This window comes from Sorex fumeus, unplaced genomic scaffold (assembly GCF_029834395.1).
Source record: "Sorex fumeus unplaced genomic scaffold, SorFum_2.1 ptg000002l, whole genome shotgun sequence".
NCBI lineage: Eukaryota > Metazoa > Chordata > Mammalia > Eulipotyphla > Soricidae > Sorex > Sorex fumeus.
In genome coordinates, this window is record NW_026606059.1 from 77,416,071 (window position 1) to 77,436,453 (window position 20,383).

The 20,383-nt window shown below is 42.1% G+C and overlaps 1 protein-coding gene across 43 annotated transcripts in view; it reads right to left on the minus strand.

Moving 5' to 3' along the window:
* The window catches only part of RIMS2 (regulating synaptic membrane exocytosis 2), a 564,867-nt gene that overhangs the window by 389,620 nt on the left and 154,864 nt on the right, over positions 1-20,383 (minus strand). For all 43 annotated transcript variants that reach the window (XM_056111705.1, XM_056111697.1, XM_056111680.1 and 40 more), the window contains one exon: positions 9,052-9,362. In XM_056111705.1, coding sequence (XP_055967680.1) covers positions 9,052-9,362 — 311 coding nt within the window. The remainder of the gene's footprint in view (positions 1-9,051; positions 9,363-20,383) is intronic.

The following is a 20,383-nucleotide window of genomic DNA, read 5'->3' on the forward strand; positions in this document are numbered from 1 at the left end:
CCCTCTCGGAGAGCCCGGCAAGCTACCGAGAGTATCTCGCCCGCACGGCAGAGCGAAATATCATATTAGATATGCCAAACACAGTAACAAGTCTCGTGATGGAGACGTTACTGGGCCCGCTCAAGCAAATCGATGAACAACGGGAGGACCATGACCGTGATTGGTGCAATATAAAGTGTTTCTGCTAATGTAATCAACAATTTGCTTTTTAAATGCACACAAAAATAAATAACTCAATATTTTAAGGGACTGAGATTAATTTTAAAATCATTTCATGTAAAAAATAAATCACGCCACGCAGAGGGACATGTAAAACACAACTTCTGTTTCTGAAAGTTTATGACAACATCTTTGGGTCCCCTATAAAATAAGCCTACTAGCTTTTTAAATAGATGTTGCTTCTTCACAACGTATTTTCTTGCTTTGTCTTTCTATTTTCAGTGACTATGGGCCTCCTAGTGGATGGCAAACAAAACAAAAATTCTGTGCATAGCACTTAGTCATCAGTAAAACTGAATTCTAGTGTTTAACACCTTGCTGATGAAAGAATTTATTTAAAAAGTGTCTTAATCACTGAGTAATAAAATAAATTCAGAGCTGGACGTTAACACTGAAGTAACATGATAATCCCACTGCAGAAAAAATCAGCAGACTTCCTTCTATGTATTCTCTAGCAATATCAGCCAATCACTATTTCTTCGCACATTTCACACATGCCTGATGTCTCATTCTAGGTCTCCCCCAGGCCTCGTCTACCATATCTCAACTACTAAAGAACGAGCCATAGAACTGACCTGTTCATCAAAAGGCAAGTCAGGCAACGAGATCAAATCCTTTCCCCACCACCCCGAGGCCTGATAATCACATTCTTGCTTTGCCAGTAAGCACTGTGCATCCAGTCAGTCACTTGTGTCTGAAAGGTTGCAGCAAAGGGGAACACTGCTTGTTCCATATCAGGAGAATAACGATCCCTGCATATGTTCCTTGATCATCAGGGAATTGTGTCAGGAGTTCGAAGTACAGAGTGAAGATTTTAGGAAGCTCACTCATCTCACTTTAATGCAAAACCTTCATTAAAATGCTTCCTATAAAACTGCCGGACAGGGGGGTGGGAGGGATACTGGGATCCGTGGTGGTGGGAAATGGGCACTGGTGGAGGGAGGGGTATATGATCATTGTATAATTGCAACCCAAGCACAAAAATGTGTAAGTCTGCAACTGTACCTCATGATGTCTCACTATTAAAAAAAAATTTTAATAAAAAAAAAACTGCCGGACAAATGCCAAACTATACAAACACCCAGGGGAACAAATGTAGGCTGGGTATGTCCTGGACAAACCGACAAAACAAAATTGTAAATTCTATTTATAATTCAGTTAAAAGGAGGACACTTGAAGATGGTTTCATTTAATCCAGCTGAAGCTAGGAATAAAAATTCTAATTCTTCACCAAAATATTTAGAGCCAAACTATTAAAGATATTTACTCCAAGTATTCTCAAAAAGTTGCTTGCTCTTCGAGTCCGCTTGAACACATATCTTGCTTGTCACTATGTCCCCCAACTTTTCCATTTAGAAGCCTGTGTAACCTCTTGCAACCTCTTGAACACATACTTCCTCCCTTTCTTCACTTTCTTTTCATATCCTTCTACGTTAGTTTCAATAAAAACGATCTTGCTTCACAAAAAAGATGTTAAATACCATGTAAAAAGACATACTTTATCAAAATTTGTATTATCATTATAAAAATAAAAAATTCTCTCAAGAACTCGTTCTATGTAAACATGGCATTATGTACCTCTGTAACTACCTATTAACTGATTCCTTAATCAATAAGACACAAAATGCCGCAGAAGAGACATTTGGGTCACATGACAGACATTAACATTACAGCTTAATTCATGCATTCCCTGCACTAAGTATTTATGGAATTTGCATAATTCACTGCAAGTGCCACCAAATACATAGAGCCATCTTTACTACCTTTTACGTTTTGTCTCATATTCTGAAAAGTTTAATAACTTTTTAAATAACTTTTTGCCAGAGAAACCATGCAGCAGGTAGGGCACTTGTCTTGCATTTAGCCAACCCCAGTTTGCTACTCAATACCTCATATGGTCCTCTGGACACTGTGAGGAATGATCCCTGAGGCTCAAAGGCAGGCATAAGCTCTAAGTACAGCCAGGTGCAGCCCAAACTAACACCCATAAATGTGTAAGATTTATCTAGGGATAAAGGTTGTAAGATGGTTCAGCTTTTAATTAACTCTTTAGAGTTAATTCTCAACTCTTCTTTGATTTTGTTTAAAAAATATGCAACTCTTTTTTCTTATTTCTTTCTTTGTTTTATTTTTCCCTTACCACATACTCAAGTAATCATCTTAAATAAGATTTAATCATGCAGCAGGTAGGGCATTTGCCTTGAATGCAGTCAACCCAGGTTCAATCCCCGGCATCCCATATGGTCCCCCAAGTACCGCCAGCAGTAATTCCTGAGTGCAGAGCCAGGAATAACCCCTGCGCATTGCCAGGTGTGACCCAAAAAGAGAGAAAAAAAAAGATTCAATTATGTTTCAAAGGACTAGCACTAGCACTATCCTCCCGTTGTTCATCAATTTGCTCAAGCGGGCCCAGTAACATCTTTATTGCGAGACTTGTTACTGTGTTTGGCATATTGAATACATCAGTCACAGGTAGCTTGCCAGGCTTTGCCATGCGGGCGAGATACTCTCAGTAGCTTGCTGGTTTCAAAGGAAAGGTCATGGAAATAGGATATGTGGTCCTTAAATCATAAGTAAGCCACACTTAGTACTGTTCTAAGTACTGTTGGTTTGTCCCAGGTGCACTATCAGCATTCTATAAACAGAGACACCTCCGAATCTACTGAAAAGAGCCACTGGGGAAAAGTGGATCACAAAGGAAAATTCAACTCTCTAATCCCTCTTCATGTTAAATATCTAGTCAAAAAAATTTTATGAGAAGTAGTTTTTAAATAATACAAAAGTAAGGGACTAGATCTTAAAGTTCATGCAACAGAAAAGAAAAAGTAAAGTGTTGGATATTAATCCTAGGTATTTTAGCTTCATCAGTGAATCGTCCCTTTTCCTCCTCCCAGCGAAGCTCACAGTGCTCTTATGAGCATCCCTAATCCCTTGAGTTTATCTTTAACCTTTCCTTTGTGTTTTACACCTCACTGTCATAGTTCCTCAAGTCCACCTTGGTTACTTGCAAGCCAAAACTTTCTGTAATTCTGGATTCTGTATTTGTAGTGAATTACTTGCTTTTCTATTTCTCCTATAGCATTTTCATATTTTACTATAGAACAATGTTCTTTTCTTAAACACAGGAAGACCATAATGCTATGCTCCTAATATTTGGGAGTTAATTGACTCTGAAATATATCTACTCCTGGGCATCTGTCATAATTACTTGACTCCGGCTCCAATTTCTGTAGTTCCTAACAACCCAAAAGGGAGGTTCCGCCATGGGACTGGGATAGGCCCAGGGCAAGTGGCAAAACTACCCCAGCATCGAAATGGACAGTCTAGAAAGCATAAATACATGGTATTAATACAAGCTGTTATGACTTAAGAAACAGAATCCCCATGAGAAAGGACTAGCCTCACTCTGCTGAGAAGAACTGCTAGTCATATATACATATGAACGTATATTTATGACTAGAGGGAAAGAGAGAATACAGATATCCCTTCAAGACAGAGCATATCCTTGAGCTTATCACCCCCAGAGAATTGCCTCTGCCTCTGCCGGAATGTTTTACCTCAGTAAATCACACATACATGCAATCTTACACCTCTGACCCCTTCAGAGGTTCTATAAGCATGCTATCAGCTCCGCATTAAATGGGCCATTTTCATCAATAGGCCGTGGTCCCCATCTTTCTGTCTCTCTGCTGGGAGGCCTACGGAAGATGGGAGGTGGCTCTTGGACACCAAACACAATGTGTCGTCACAGCACCCACACATTATTTTGTGAACTCACAGTAAAGCTCTTTGTTCCATCCTCTTTTCAGTTCCAGGGTTCCTAAGAAGAAGTCTGTCATTTTCCTCACTGCTCCCCCACACATACACTTCTCCTTTCCCATTGGCTGATTTTAAGATTGTTCCTTGACTGTTGTTTTTAAGCAAATTGATAATAATGTACCCTGGAATAGTTTTCACTAGGTTCCTTATGTTTTCAGTTTGGAGAACTTCTCTCATTCGTGACTTGGCAGATTTCATGACAATGAAAAATGGCTGACTGTTACTACCTCAAATTTCTCTAGTGAACTCCACAGTGATCACTCTCCTCCGAGTACATCAAGTACATGTTCAGAAAGCGGCAGAAACTGTCCCAAAGCTCATGGTTTAAGGTGCTACTCTTTTTTTATTGTTTCACTTTAAACTATTTCTATTTTGGGGGGTATGATGCCACCAGCAAGTCAATCTGTACCTGTGAGGCAAGTGCATCTGCAGCCTGATGGCACCTTCAGACTTCCAGATACCCCAAAATTACTGCTGTGACTTTAGCCAGACCCCAAAAACTTGGGGCAAAGTTTACCAAGAAAGTAAATGGCCAAAAGTTAGGTATGTGGGAGACACACCCACAAACCACCTCCGGCTCAGCTATATAATTGGAGGCAAGGCCTCTCTGGTTCCTGATTGAACTGCTTAACAGCCATGATCCCAGAGACTCAGAGACAAATCTCAGAACCCAGCGACTTTTGGCAGAGATGTGTCCGTTCCCCGTAATGGGTTACCGGCGCCGGACTACCCCCGGGGGGAAAGGGTGCTGTCCCTCTGCCTGCTCCCCCTTGGCACCTCTGGAAGATGGCAGCCATTGGTCAGGTTTGGGCCCACAGTGATGAGACACATGGGGCCTGATGGGATGGGGGTAGAGCCGGCCCTTTTCTCCCCACCTCAACGAGACCCCAAGTCACCACTCGCAAATGGCTTCTCTGGCTCCTGATCAAGCTGCCATGATCCCAGAGACTCAGAAACAAATATCAGAACCCTGCAGCTTTTGGCAGAAATGCCTCCAGTCCCTGCAGTAGGTTACCAGCGCCGTGCCACCCCAGGTGGGAATAGGTTTAATGCCTAAAACCACCATCCTCCAGAGGCCACTGGACAGTTAGGTTTGGGCCCGCAGTGACGAGACACGCAGGGCCTTCAAAGATGGGGGTGGAGCCAGCCCTTTCCTCCCCGCCCCAACAAGATCCTGAGTCGTCACCCATGAAAGGCCTCTCTGGCTCCTGATCAAGCTGTTTAACAGCCATGATCCAAGAGACTCAGGAACAAGTCTCGGAACCCAGCAGGTTTGGGCAGAAATCCCTCCAGATTTAATTGTTAAGATTTCTGAATTGCAAAATCACATAGCCACTACTGCAGCCACACAATTTCATATGTTATTCATAACCAGCAGGAGAAAACAAATTGTTTACTGTTGCTTCTTCGGCAGATCTGAGTGTTGGGGTAAAATCCCAAATAATAGGGGCTGGAGCAATAGCACAGAGGGTAGGGTGTTTGCCTTGCATGCGGCTGACCCGGGTTCGATTCCCAGCATCCCATATGGTCCCCTGAGCACCGCCAGGGGTAATTCCTGAGCGCAGAGCCAGGAGTAATCCCTGCGCATCGCCAGGTATGACCCAAAAAGAAAAAAAATCCCAAATAATAATGGTGGGTCTGGTGTTGAAATATTGAATGTAACCAAAGTAGAGAGAGAGTAATGTGGAAATCATCTGCCCCACAGGTAAGGGGAGGGTGTGAGATGGGGGGTATACTGGGGGTTTTGGTGGTAGAGAAGGGTACTGGTGAAGGTATTGGTGTTTCATTATATGACCAAGACTTAAACCCAAAAGCTTTGTAACTGTTGTCACGGTGATTCAACAAATAAAATTATAAAAAGGGGGGAAAAAATAAGATGGATTCATGCCCAATTCAATCATTCTAATCAATGGCTGAATAAACAGCAATACTCCGACATATAAAAAATAATAAAAATAAAAATGATTGTAAAAAAAAAGAGAGAAAAAAATTATTTCTATTTGTCTTCAAATTTATTGTTTCTTTTATTCTTTAGAACATAATTTTCATTATTTCTGTCAAGTGTATTTTTTGTTTCAGATATTATTAATCTCATCTAGGTTCAACTTAGGATTTATTTCTGTGTTTTAGTATCTCTGCTTCTCTTAACTATATGGAATACAATTAATATAGCTATTTTAATATTCCTACTACTGAGGTAAAGTGTCCCAACATACTCTAGCCAATGGCTCAGGAATTCTGCAGTTTTCTAGTCTAGCCACCAAGAGCTGACCGGAGCAGCAACCATGTTGGATGGCCCCAGACCCCCTGAAGGAGGTCCTTTACATGCATGCACAATCCTCCCTGTCAAACACACAGGGATCCTCTGCAAGGCTGATCTTCAACAGTCTCCTCTGCGCTAGCATATCTGGCCAAGTCCATCCGCAGTGATGTCCCCTCATCCTTGGAGCAGTCTTTTCAGACGAGGAAGGCCTTTGGGATGCGCCTGCCCACCTCTGCACCACAGCCTAGAAGCTCTTCAGGCACTATGTGTGCTGGGGCAATAATAGGCTGTATTTGAGCTTCCCAATGGCCTGGTACTAACTCCTTTGTTGCTCAATGCCCCATTTCTTTTTTAAAAATACCAGTTCTAATATTTCATCTGGATTTTTTTTTTAGTTGTTACAGCTAGAAGGGTGAATCCAATCCTTGTATCTATACTGGGATAAAATGAAGTATATACACGTATGTGTGCACACACGTACGTGTATGTAGATATAGGAACCATGGCCACACTGGGCAGTGGTTGTGGGCCCAGGGTCAGCTCCACTAGAGCTCAGCCCACATACCGAAGGGCCACCAGGCGAACAGCAGCTTCCAGCCAAGCTGTGTTCCTGGAGCCAGCAGGGTCACAGCAGTGTTTTGGCAGACATGAGGACAACACACCATGGTGCCCAGGGAACCGCACATTGCTGAAGGTGGAACTCAGAACCTCACGCATGCTAGGCAGGTGCTATACCGCCTGAGTGGCCTTCCCAGGCACCTACATGTATGTGACTTACTGTATTATGATAAGATCAAATATCACAGACATACTTTTGAGACCATAAGTATTAAGAAACAGATAAATAGTAAAAACCAAACTGGCAATATTCATCACTCTTAACTTGTCTTAAAACTTCACATGTTAAATCTAGAATAACTACTTTATGTTCATAGTCTTCTCATCATTGTTTACTCTTGGTAACATTTTTCATCTTCAGTAAAAATGCACTGGGATAAAACTGAGTCCTATGACATTTTGCTAGTATTTCACTCTTACATAATTAAAATTCCATACAAAATCATAATGACTCTCAATGCCTTCATTGGGTATCAACACTGAAGCAATGAAACGTAGAAGCATTCAAAAATCTATAAAATCTATAAGATATTCTTTCTTTGAAACTAAATTTCTTAGAATGCCTCATTAACTGTTAAAAGCAGGTAACTGCTACTTCTTTTCTCTCACTAGTTAATGTTTGTTTTATAAAAGGTTTTTTTTAAAAAAAAAGTAGAGGGAAGGGAGAAGGTTTCCCAGGCTGGAGGGCAAGCTCTGAATGCAGGGGCCCTGGGGTAAATCCTCCAAGGTCTCCAGGAGTAACTGCTAGGTATGGTTCAAAAATACAAGATGAGGAGAGAAAGGAGGAGAGAGGGCTTGGACAGTAGGCTCCAGAGAGTTACTATGCCCAGAAGCAACCTTAAGTGAGTACTAAAAGAGAATTATGAATAAAGCCCCAGGGTCCTTGCCCATTCTATGGGACAATACTGAAGCTACTCTACCCAATTTCCCAGAAGTACTGGTAAGATCAGGCCACAGTTATCTGAATAATGAATCAATGGTCCAGAAAATGACCAACACGGGTTGTGGGAGGGGTGTGGGAAGGAGGGTCTCTTTAAACAAAACAAAACATTCTTCTACTCTCCTATTAGAACCTGGAATTGTTTTCAAATAACCTACCGGCACTCAAGTCACTGTGTGCAAAAGGTAAACCTTAATGTAATATAATTTTGCGACATAAAAAAAGTCTTTGGTTCCTGAGATTTTACTGGAAAAGTGTTGATAATATTACAGACATCAGATAAAAGCCAGGATTACATTATTTAACTTGTCTGGTTTTAAAAAACTGTACAGTCATAATTTTATTACTTGCCAAAAACATAGTAACATGTTGGAGTGATGAGTTTAGGCACCATTTAAAGTATACCCCAGATAACTTACCTGTTAACAAAATGCTCAGAACCCTCATCTTATAAGTACAGTTGGCATTTTTTCTTCTATAAATGACTGTACTTATTCATACAGAAATGTATCTACCACTTCTGAACACTAGAAACTGTAAAGACCAGATATTTTTCTTTAATTTTTCATTTTTAAATGAGGAATATGAGACAGAGAGATGATCTTTCCATAAAAGTTTTGTTTTCTCCCTCTTCAAAGATAGAAACTATAAGGCACATAAACTCTATTTCTAAAAGTCTAACATACTCCATATAGAAGTCCACAGAACTGAGAGTTCTGAAGCAACAATAACAGAAACAGCTTAAAGGAATATCAGCTCATGAATTGTTTTCATTTGTATTTTACCTGCTTGGAAAAACCCTTCGCCCTTCAGTCCCATGTCAGACCCATGGAGACATCACTGACTTCTTAACCCCCTTCCATTATGTCCCATTAATCCAACCTCTCAAAAGTCATTAAAACCATTCTCCATTTCAGGTGCTCTCATCCCAGCGGTCTTTCCTGGAGCAGTAACCAATTTAAGTTCCCTGGTTTGTTTCACATGTTTATTATAGAAAATCAATCCGATCATCTAAAACCCTACAGTTTCTCAAGCCTATAATAGCTAAAGTTCTGAACATTACCTTCAGCATATATAAAAAGCATATGGATATCTCCATTACATTGTTGCCTAAACGTTTCATGTATTTTGATTTCTGTTTGGAATGAAGATTAAAAATAATGTTTACCTAAAGATTAAACAAAATGTTTACCTGTCTGAAGCTATGTCACTGGCAATTTGGTGCTTCATTCCTGACCCATTTTTAATAGAATCCTGTCTTGTGAGCCCATGAGATCGACTTTTCTCCACTGCAGGTACAGATAAGTCACCTGAGGGTCCTTGGAACTGGGCCTGTTCGTGAAGCTTTGCTTTCTTCTCCTGAGGCGCCTCCTCATTCCTCAGTCCTCGAAGAGCCTTTGGATCTGGTTGCTGTGATGTATTAGATCCACTATTATAAAACCATGCTCCTGATTTAGTGAGGATTTCTTGTTGTTTTCGGCACAAATTACATACCCACATAACCTGCACATGAATACACAGGGAAAAGATATTAGTGGCTCCAAAGTTAAACAAAAAGAAAAACAAAAATTCATATCAATAAACAACGTATCAGTATCCTTTCTGGAGTTAGAACACAAATGAGATAAATATGTGCCATTCATTGAAACACATATCCTCTCTTTTAATTTTATCAGAATAATTTCAATAAAATGACAAAGCATGCTGATAGTAGAAATACCATATTAGAGAGAGATTGCTCATTGTTTATTTATACTGATTTAAATTATTTGGACACGTATAACACAGAAAATAGATTTAGAAAGTCTTGGGTTTAAATAGCAATATCCAAAAGAAATTTTACAACCTTCAACGACATACAAAACCTTATCTTTAAAATTTTTTCACATATAAAATATGGAAATAGGGATAAGATTTATTTCCTTTATTATTTCAAGAGCTTAAGATTAGAAATAATTTATATTTCAAGTCTTTGCAGGAAGTCTGGTATATTATTAGCCCAATAAACTTGTTGAAAATTTTATTAATTCTCCAGATAAAAAATATGAGCAGTATGGTTGCTCATTATTGGTTGAAGGAAACTGCTAAAAACACATTGTATTTACCATTTTAACCATTTTAGGTACACATTTCAGTAATACTTATTCACTTCACTATGAGAAAGATCTCCAAAATATGTACATCTTATAAAATTCAAAATTTACATCCATTAAACAGCAAGTCCCCGTTTACCCCTCTCCAGACCCTATTTAGCTTTCATTGTGTTTCGTTCTTTTGGGAGCACGCAGGGGATATTCCTGGCTCTGAACTCAGGACTGAGCCCACCAGAGCTCAGGAACTATACACAGTGCCAGGGATTTAATGGGGTCAGCCATATGCAAAGCGAGCACCTCACCTCCTCCCTGGTCCTACACTTGATTTCTTTAACAGAAATGTTTTTCAGACACCAGTAATCTCAGAAAGCTGTACCTAACATCTGTGTAATTAGAAAACCTTCAAGCTCTTCTGAAAAATCCTTCCAAGTAATTAGAAACAAAACAGTATTTGAAATAAAAAAATGAGTTGAGTTCATAATTAAGATCTTTTCTATTTTGTTTTGCTAAACGGTAAGTCTTACATAGCTCTCTGAATCACTAAACATTTGTTCTCATAGTTTAGTCACTTAGATAACATCAGTAAGAACAATTTCTTGCAAAATATCATTCGTGAGTTTTGCTTAACTGCCAATTAGTCCACTTCATGTTTTTATATAGCCAATATTATACGCCACTGTATATGATAATTTTTATTTCTTTGTTCTCTGAAATTCAAGTGCATTTTTTCTCCAACTAATTCTGCAGTTTATTGAAGGCAAGATCTGTATCTTCTATTTGCATAATAAGACTTTATAAATCATAGAACAATAAGACCTCTGGAGGTTGAAGAAAGAGTACAATGGGTAAGGCACTTGCCTTGCATGCAGCTGACCTGGACCTGAGTTAGATTCTTGGCACTTCATATGGTCCCCTGAGTACCACCAGTAATGATCCCTGAGTGTACAGCCAAGTGTAAGCCCTACGCACTGCGTAAAGCCACCCCCACCCCCAGAAAAAAATAAACAGATTAATGCATATTAACTCAGTCATTCTGATGCCCTTCAAAGGAAAATAATAGGATATTTTATATTCTTGATTTGCACTGATTTATACATAGCTATATAAGACCTTTATATGCATACTAACTCAAAGTCATTTGGTGCCCTTCAAAGGAAAATAATAGGATATTTCATATTCTCTATCTTTATTGATTTATACATTGATATACAGGATTTTTGATTTCAAAAGAATGATCCAGCAATAATTTTAATATCTGTACTCTTCGGGGGGGGGGGGGGGGGAGTGCCAAGCAGAGCTTGGTGGTGTCCAGAAGCCACTCAGGGAGATATGCAGCCTGGCTATGCAGGCAAGATGTTCCAGTGCTCAGCCCGGTGATGCGGTTATACTGGGACTGAGTGGTGCTGTGGCCCACCAAAACCACCCCCAAGGTAGTGCCTGGGATGTGATGAGATGCTGGGGTCAAACTCAAGCCTTCACATGCCAAACAAGCATTCCAGCCCTTTGTGCTACCCTCCCAACACCTCCCAATGTTTTCCAAAGTAAACAAGAAAGCATTCTTACTATCAAAATAAAAATATCTCACTCAAATTTCCTAGAAACTATAGTTCAAACTTCCTTTGGTTGAATACACATGAAATACAGGCATAGCAAAGAATCAATTAAAAAAAAAAAAAGGTCAACTAACATCTACAGCCTTTCTCTGCCACCTTGTGACAAACACAGGTACTGCAGCGCCCCCGTTCTCGGAGAGTGAAAGAAAGGCCCACTGCCGGGAGAACAGAATAATGTGAAGATGAATAAAGTGTGGATTTCAGCTTCTCTCTTCTACTTAATTTTTACGGTGCCACAGATTGAACCATTTGAATGCCACCAGGCCCCTTTCTGATTTCAAACAAATCACAGCTCATGTTCTAGAGAGAATATATGACTGTGTCATGAACCCATCTGGAAAGAGTCACATTGTTCTGTGCCTAGTGAGGTAAAAAGGAAAGTCATGAGCCCATCAGTCCCCTGTCCATTCACTATCATACACAGATAGCACATATCAGAGTGTAATTATTTGTCACAGGCGAGCAGATTATTCACCCTCTGCTATAGCAGCTTCATAAACGTTTTTACACCTTGCAGGCAGACCCCTGTATTGTGTACCGGTCAATGAACCCACAGTTATAAATAACCAAGGGGCAGACCGGGGGTACAGTATCTGCTGAGATGAGATGACGTGAGACCCAGCCTTCCTACAGGTGGGTGGACTGGCAGCTGAAAACCACGTTGTAGGAGAGAGTTTCTCAAGAAACTCTGGTACATCAGAGTCATGAGAATTCGCCTGAGGTTGATTTTCAGGTCCCTTTCCACACAGATGCAATTAGTCTGCAGAGGGATCCAGAAACTAGTACTGTTGTGTTCTGGGTTTTGTTTTGTTTTGTTTTGTTTTGTTTGGGGGTGTGGATGGGGTGCGTGAGGTTTGATCCAGTTAGAGAAACCATGATGTAAGCAGAGAGTCTCATCTCACACTGTTGTGTTGGTTACGAGGATGTTGCTCTCATCAGAACATCCAGCCAAGTCCCAAGGAGGCCATGAGCTCAGATGAACCAGTAATGGTACATGGCACTGTTTATCTAGTCCAAATGAAAAGACCTGGAAGCACTCTGGGCCCTGTCCTCCCCGTCAGTGAAGCCCCAGTGGCTATGAAAGGAAGAGACAAGAGGGTAAGGCCAGCAGGCTGACATCTGATCCCAGACGTGGACATACCTGGCGTGAACTTGATGTAGGCAGATAGGAAAGGCCCCCTCCCAAGGCAATGGCAAAAGCCGACCTTGCAGAAAACAGGAAAACACAGGAACTAAGGCCTGATAAGACCCTCACCTATCTACAGCAACAGACCCATAGAAACTTCTGCAGAAATAAAAAGCCAGAAAAGGAATTTCAAAGAAGACCATCACCACTCCCAAACGCCCTGGTAACCTCCAATCCAATGGACTGTGACCTAGGTAGAAGCCCCACATGGGGGCAGGTTGGAGAAACCCTATAAAGGCCACCTTGAACAAATGAAGTACGCACATATATTGCCCGAGCCCATGTGCTGCTTGCGCCCATGTGGCCCAGCACATGTGGTACCTGAGCACATGCGTTGCCCGCATCTCCTCACTTGAGATGTGGACTTTCATGCTTTCGTGCCTAATTCTGGGATGTGTGTAAGGGCTCTCTCCACCCGTGGAGAAGCCCAGGTTCTCTCTTGAGCATGTTACTCTCCACTTTCTCCCACTTTCTCTTCCTCCTTCCATTCAAAAACCTCCAAATAAAATCTGTTTTACTTCGCTGCTTGTCTACTCCTGAAATTATTTTATGTGAAGTGAGACAAGAACCCCAAAAGCCCTGGGTAAGGCCTGGGGCTGGCCCCTCCTTTCCTGCAAAGAGCAAATCCTCGCTCCAACCTAAGTCCATGGCTCCTGGAGAAATCGGGTGGTGGGATCAATCCCATTCCCAGAGACCAGGCAGCCTTCAGGTGTGGTCTCAAGGCCACCTAGTGGGGCTGGCGGGGCTCTGGCCCATGCCGAGCAGGGATTCATCGAAGACTTCACCAGTTCTTCCCAGAGGGACCCGGGTGACAGGCGAATGGGGAAAAAGTGACCGTCTTTCTCCTCCCTGCTTCACATAAGTCAACAGTGGGACCCACTGACATCAATCTGACACCTCTGACTCCCTACGCTGCCCACCTGGGGGCTCTTTGACTAGACTGTGGCCCCTTACACTACTCAAGAATCCATTTCACCTTTCCCTTCTTCCTTCTCCCACTCTTTTTTTTTTCTACTTCCCGCTCCTCCCACTCTTAGTCCAGCTGTTTCCAGCTCAGTAACCCTAATGCACCACAGCAAGGAGCATGCACAGCAACCTGACTTACTGGCTGAGAAGGCAGTGCTTTGAGTACTAAGCACATACCTCCGGTGAGGCAACTTTTCACTGACTGTCTATGAAATGATGGCCGTTAGAGGTGAATTCCCTGTTCCTGGATCAAAATTTAATTCATCTGAGGCCAAAAATATCAGGACTTTTGTTAATGGCACCCTCTGACTAGTCATTTTAACAGCTAATATATCACGATGAATGCTGTTAAAAATCTTGGAAAGATACATCGTCTGCCTAGAAGGGAGCAAGCTTAGAAAGCCTGTTCTTTAGCTGTGTTGGTACTCACAATTCTCAAGAAACATCTACACTCAGATTATGATGACATATCAAATTCAATTATAAAGCATTACCTTTAGTTCTAAATAAGCCAAATTTACCAAAATAATATAGCAACAGTAAGAGAAGAAACACTCCCAAATACCCAAGAGTGTCACTATTAGCATGCTTCAATTCACAAAAATCCTTCGTGGTTTTTGTGGGAGGGAGGAAAAAAGAGCTACTCAGCCCCACCACATGTGGCTTCATTAGAAGGGATCTAGGCCCAGAATCACGGGTGACAGAAATGTCTTGAGATTATCCTGTACAGTTGACAGTATTATCTGAAGCAAACCATGCTTTTTTAATGGCCACATGGCCATGTATCACTAGCACTGTCTTGTATGAAGAACCATGCATCAGTAAGTCTCAAACACAGGTATTCAGGACCAGCTTTCAGAGAATCCTCAATCGAGCATATTTCCTCCTGACTCTGCCCTCAGTGCAACAATTTGCATAGGAAAATGTCACAAAATTGAGTGTTGTCTTATAGAGAACCAGTGATTGGCACTTACCAACTCACCACTGAATAAAATATAGCTATTGTGCTCTACAAAATGATTAATGCTACCTTCAGTATTAGTAGGCAGACTTGGATGGAGCTGCAATTTACCATACAAATTAATTTAGACCATAAAACTCCAATTGATTATAGATGGGCAAATAACTTTTCATACAAATTCATTAATCATGTATTCACTCCTACAATTTTTGCAAAATATCAAGAATAGGCCAGACATGATGCTAAGAGCTGGTGAAAACAATGCAGCAGATGCAGACCTCACTGGGAGCTGGGTGAGTAAACAGGCACCCAAATACTCGCATGAACACTTCCATATTACCTGCTGAGAATGCCAACACTTACCCCCCCACCATCCCCCATTACATTTCCCTCTTCCTGAATCCAGGCTGTGCTGGGATAAGGATGCAGAGGAAATCTGCAGAGATCTGAAAACCCTGAGAGGCCAGTCACGGCATTACCTGACCATGTCCCAGCATCAGAACTACAGACTCTTGGGTTCACGAAAGGCAAAAGTCAGCACCATTTTGGACAATGCAGGCTTCCCTGATCCCTTAGAGAACTGGAGAACTGGTTCAAGGGATCAAGTATCAATTCTGTTTTTTGAAGCAATTAAGAGAGCATTGTGAATCACTACCTGGATTACAAACATCTCATCTAATAACCTGAGACATAATGCAAAACTCTCCTAGATTCCCTCCAGCTGCATTTGCAGGCCAAGGAGAGAGCTCGGGGCTGACTCACGCCCCCTCTTAAGCGGGGAGCGGTTTCAACCCGGAACCACCACAAGTCTCTGCTGTTACAAGCGCATGTCTGGGGGCTACTGTTGTGTCTGAAAAATCACTCACAAAGCAATGTAGCTTACTTCTCCATTTCTTACCTGATTTTCCTCAACAGCTTAGTAGCCTATTTTCCGAAAACTACCCACTAAACTTGAGTGTGCTGAACAATAATTTAGCAGATGAATTCTCCATTTCTGATACCACAGCCCCTGGGTGCTGGGACTCTAGGGGTGCAGACAGGCCTGGGCTCCAGACTCACCTGATCTCGCTTCAGTTCAGAGTGCTGTGCCCTGGGGCTCATCCAGAAGGGAGTCACCTGCAAAGTGCCTGCACCAACTCAGGTGTTCATCAGGCCACACTGGAATTAAGTTGAATTCTGGGGTGCTGGCTTTTTCTTGGTATAACCAGAAAGCTCACTCTGAATTGCCTGTTCACCAGGTGAGGGATTAAGACACCCTAAAAGGTGATCTCTTCTCCAAATCCCATTATTATGGGGGTAATAACAGAGCAAGGAGCTGGAACATATGCTCTGCATATGGGAGGCCTGGGTTTGATCCCGAGCAGAAAGCAGGAAGTAGCTCCCGAAAACTGCTGCATGGAGCCCCCAGAACCGAAATACTGAGAAAGTGCTTGTTGGTGATTTAGTGGCGAACATTGCTGCTGCCCAGAACATAAAGAAGTAGCTCAGTCTTACGAAGGGTCAAATCAGCCCTTAGTTCCACAAATCCACAAATTCACATTTTTTCCATGTCTGGAAATCAGACATGGAAACAATCTATGAGGTGCGCCTCACTGTTCCCCTCCTTTCTCCACCTTCCCCAGTACAGCCAAGGATGTATTGTGTGTGTGTGTGTGTGTGTGTGTGTGTGTGTGTGTGTGTGTGTGTAGAGACTTTTTCTGACACCCCTGTCCTGTACCTGTAATGTTTTCCCAAGTGCCCTTGTACTTGAAGGCACAGGTCTGCAGGCTTCCCATCTCTCTCATTTCAGCATTCCAGGGGTCAGTCATCCTGACCAAAAGAAGGAGAAGCCAGCTCCGAACAAAGCATAAGGCTGGGAGGGGCTTCAACTGCTACACTGTTGCCATCTCAATTGGACACTGGCAGCTCTGTTCCTCTACCACCAAGCAGGGATCCTGTCACACCCATGTCCACATGCAGGCATTTCCAAGTGGCCAGGAAAGGCTGCTTCCTGGATGCTGGGACCAGGTGGGAAAAGCTGAAAAAGAAAGCATCCAGCCAAGGCAGATCTTTAGGGAAGGGGCAACAGCCTAAACTCCTGTTCTTCATTCAACCTGTGCTCCTGGCAGTCGCCAACCCACCCCTGCCCCCTACACACACACACACACACACACACACACACACACACACACACACACTATGCATCAGCTTAAACATACAGAGTCAAAGAACATCGGCCTACACCTTCTGAGTTGATGGGCTTTGAGAAACCTTTTGTGGAGCCCAGAGAGATAATACAGCAGGGTATGGTGCTTGCACATGACAGATCCACGTTCAATCCCCAGCATCTCATATAGTCCCCGATCCCCACCAGGAGTAATTCCTGAATGCAAAGCCAGGAGTAACCTCTGAGCACTGCTAGATGTGGCCCAAAAATGAAGAGAGAATGAAACCCTTTTGTTAATGCCACATTTTATTTAGAGCAGAGTTAAATGAAGTTGGTAACAGGAGAAATAGCAAAGTCTGCAAAACATATCAGAAATCAGACCACAGAGAAAAATGGGTCAAAGGACCTCATCTGTGTAACCATTTAAAACCACACTCTGGAGGCTGGGGAGAGAGTACGGCAAGTAGAGTACTTGCCTTGCATACAGTCAACCCAAGTTCAATCCTCGGCAACCCGTATTATCCCCCAGCTCTACCAGGAGTGATCCCTGAGAACAGAGCCAGAAGTAAGCCCTAGGTATGCTTGTCACAGCACATGGGGTACAATCAAGTGCTCAGCAGAGGGGCAGCCAGCACCAGTCCTAAGCCTTAGAGTCACCCTTTGTTTTGTTAACAATTGCTCCATATCTTATAGTACCAAAACTGGCTGCAGGCAATGAAATTCAGACTGAGATGGCTATTCCATTGAGCATTCATTTCCATGACCTCACAGTAAATGAGCAATTAAGTCAGAAATTAGGACAATCTGAAAGCTGGGCTGCAATTTCAACAGCTCTGATTCTCTAACAATATGGGTCCATTTCCTTGTTTCAGTCAGCTGAGATGCCAAATATTAATGAAAAGATAGGAAATCATAATAAAAATGAGAAACAACTAAACTGAAAATACAATCATCTATTACATGCTGTGAAGCCAATAGTCACTGGCACTGTCCTCCCGTTGTTCATGGATTTACTCGAGTGGGCCCAGTAACTTTCTCCATTGTGAGACTTGTTGTTACTGTGTTTGGCATATCAAATACATCACAGGAAGCTTGTCAAGCTTTGCCGGGCTCTCCAAGAGGGGCAGAGGAATTGAACCTGGTCAGCCTGGCCGGTCGCGTGCAAGGCAAACACCCTACCCTCTGTGCTATCACTCCAGCCTGAAACCTATAGTACTAAGAATATAAATATGCACCTTACCATTTATCAAAATAAAACACAATTCCAAAAACCAAAGACAAACATCATCCAACTAACACAAAAAGCCTCAGGAAAATTATGAAAAATTGGTAAGTTCTACCCTCTGTGCAAACATTAACTTTTAACCTCTGGTCTTCTTCCTCTAAACTCTTATTTTTCAGTTCTACATGTTAAGACATTTTATGCCCTGACATACACCTTAATTTTTATCATTTCCCTGCCAAATAAGACAGGGCTTTCATTGAAAGAGTTCTACTCCCACATCTGGAATTTAGCTTACAAATAAAAGCAGCAATAGATAGAATTAAACCAAAACAAAGCCTATGAGAGCAGGGCTGTCCCAGGCAGGGGTGTGGCCTGGGCTCCAGAGTAGACTGCATCACCACCCATCAGAACTGAAAGCAGAAAGAGAAAGCTGCCTTGACCTAATGCTTCTTTGGAGTTCAGAGGTTAGGCAAGTGGGAGGCACATAACCAGCCACCGCTTTGGATTCAGGCCATGAATTTAAAGATCCTAAGTTTTAAATCTCACTAATACGTTAACTGTTAATATCACTAAAGACCAAGGTGGAGGCAAGATGTCTGCTGACTACTAAATAAAAACAAGACCAGGTTCTGGGTTAAGAGGGAGGGACAGGTAGACAGAGACCTAGAGACAGAGTGGGGGGAGGGAGGGAGGGAGGGAGGGAGGGAGGGAGGGGTAAAACCTTGGGGTGGGGGAGTGAATGGGGGGCTGTTGGTCCACACCTAGCTGTGCTCAGGATTTGCTCCTGTCTCTGCTCAAGAATCACTTCTGATGTGCTCAGGGTTCCACAGTGGGGTTGTCTGTATGCAGTGCAGCACCCCACCTGCTGGACTATCTCTCTGGTCTCAATCCTTTTTTCTTTAAAGGACTGAAAGAGTGATGGCTCCAAGGGTTGAATACACGCCTGGCATGCAGAAGCCCCAGAATTCCATCCCAGGCATTGCATGGCCCCAGAGAACTCCCACATGTGGTCCTAATGGTCCCCAGTGGTCCCCAGCTCTGCCAGACTCCAGCACTAAACCATCTGGCCCACACAGCTAAGCTAAATATCAGCACGAGTGAACCCCAGAGCTCCTTGAGCACTGCTCACCCCACGCCCCAAAACTCTAGAACAAATAACAGTTGAGTTTTTCACTTGACACTACCAAACACTGAGAGAACTGATAACCCAAATATATTCAAATTATTATAAAGAAGGGAAGTAAATGAAGTTTTATCAATTTAGTAGACAAAAAACAGTTTAGCAATGAAAATCAGAAAAGGGTGGTGAACTGAGTTTCCTGAGGCTGCTGCAACAAATTAGTCCTATCTAGTGACTCAAAACAAAAACTTATTCTCTCACAGTGCTGAAGAACAAACATTCAAATTCAAACTCAACCTCAGCAGGATGATATCAAGATGATGTCCAGGGAGCCCTGACTGGGTCTGCCAATCCCAACCTCATCCCCACACACTGCACAGCACTGAGTGTGGGCTGCAACCCTCTCCTTCCCTCCTCAGAAAGGTCCAGAAGGATCCAGTGGTCACCTTTATGGGTTCCAACTCCAGTGACCTTTCTATTCCACATTCTCTTGGAACCACAGCCTGACTTCCTGTGTCTCTTCTGCACAGAAAGTCATGCTCGTGTTTCAGAGATTTTTTAAGTGGCCACCTTCCAGCCTACCACAGACAATATAAAAGCAAAATTATAGACCAAAAGCATGAACAGAAATGGAAGTATACATTTTTAAAGTATATATTAAAAGTATATAGTATTAAAAGTATGAACAGAAATGGAAGCATACATTTTTAAAGTATACATTAAAAGTATATACACATTAAAGTATATATTAAAAGTATGTATATCTTCAATTTCAGTAGTGCTCAATAAGCAGCACAACTGAATTGTGATAACTGTTTCATTGAAGACAGAGTACCCACAAAAAATTATAACTAAAATAGAGAGTAATGAGAATTTAATGAGTTTTCCAGGCAAAAATAATAGGCATTCTTATATATCACTAATAATCAATTACAACATCCAATACAAAAATGCAATGAGACATATTACAGAGGAAAACGCACGGAAGCATAGAAGGGACCTTACATCAGGAGTGGTGTGCAGAGGAGGCAGGCCAATGGGAATCAACCAGTTGAACCTATTTCTTCATGAGTTTTTAATTTTCTTTTCGCCAAAGCCAGTGAAGCATTTTACAAACTTTATGTCCTAAGTTTAAATCTTACCAAATAGCCATAGAAAAGGCTGCAAGGTAAACTGGCTATTCACAAGACTGTAATTGTACACTGATTATTATC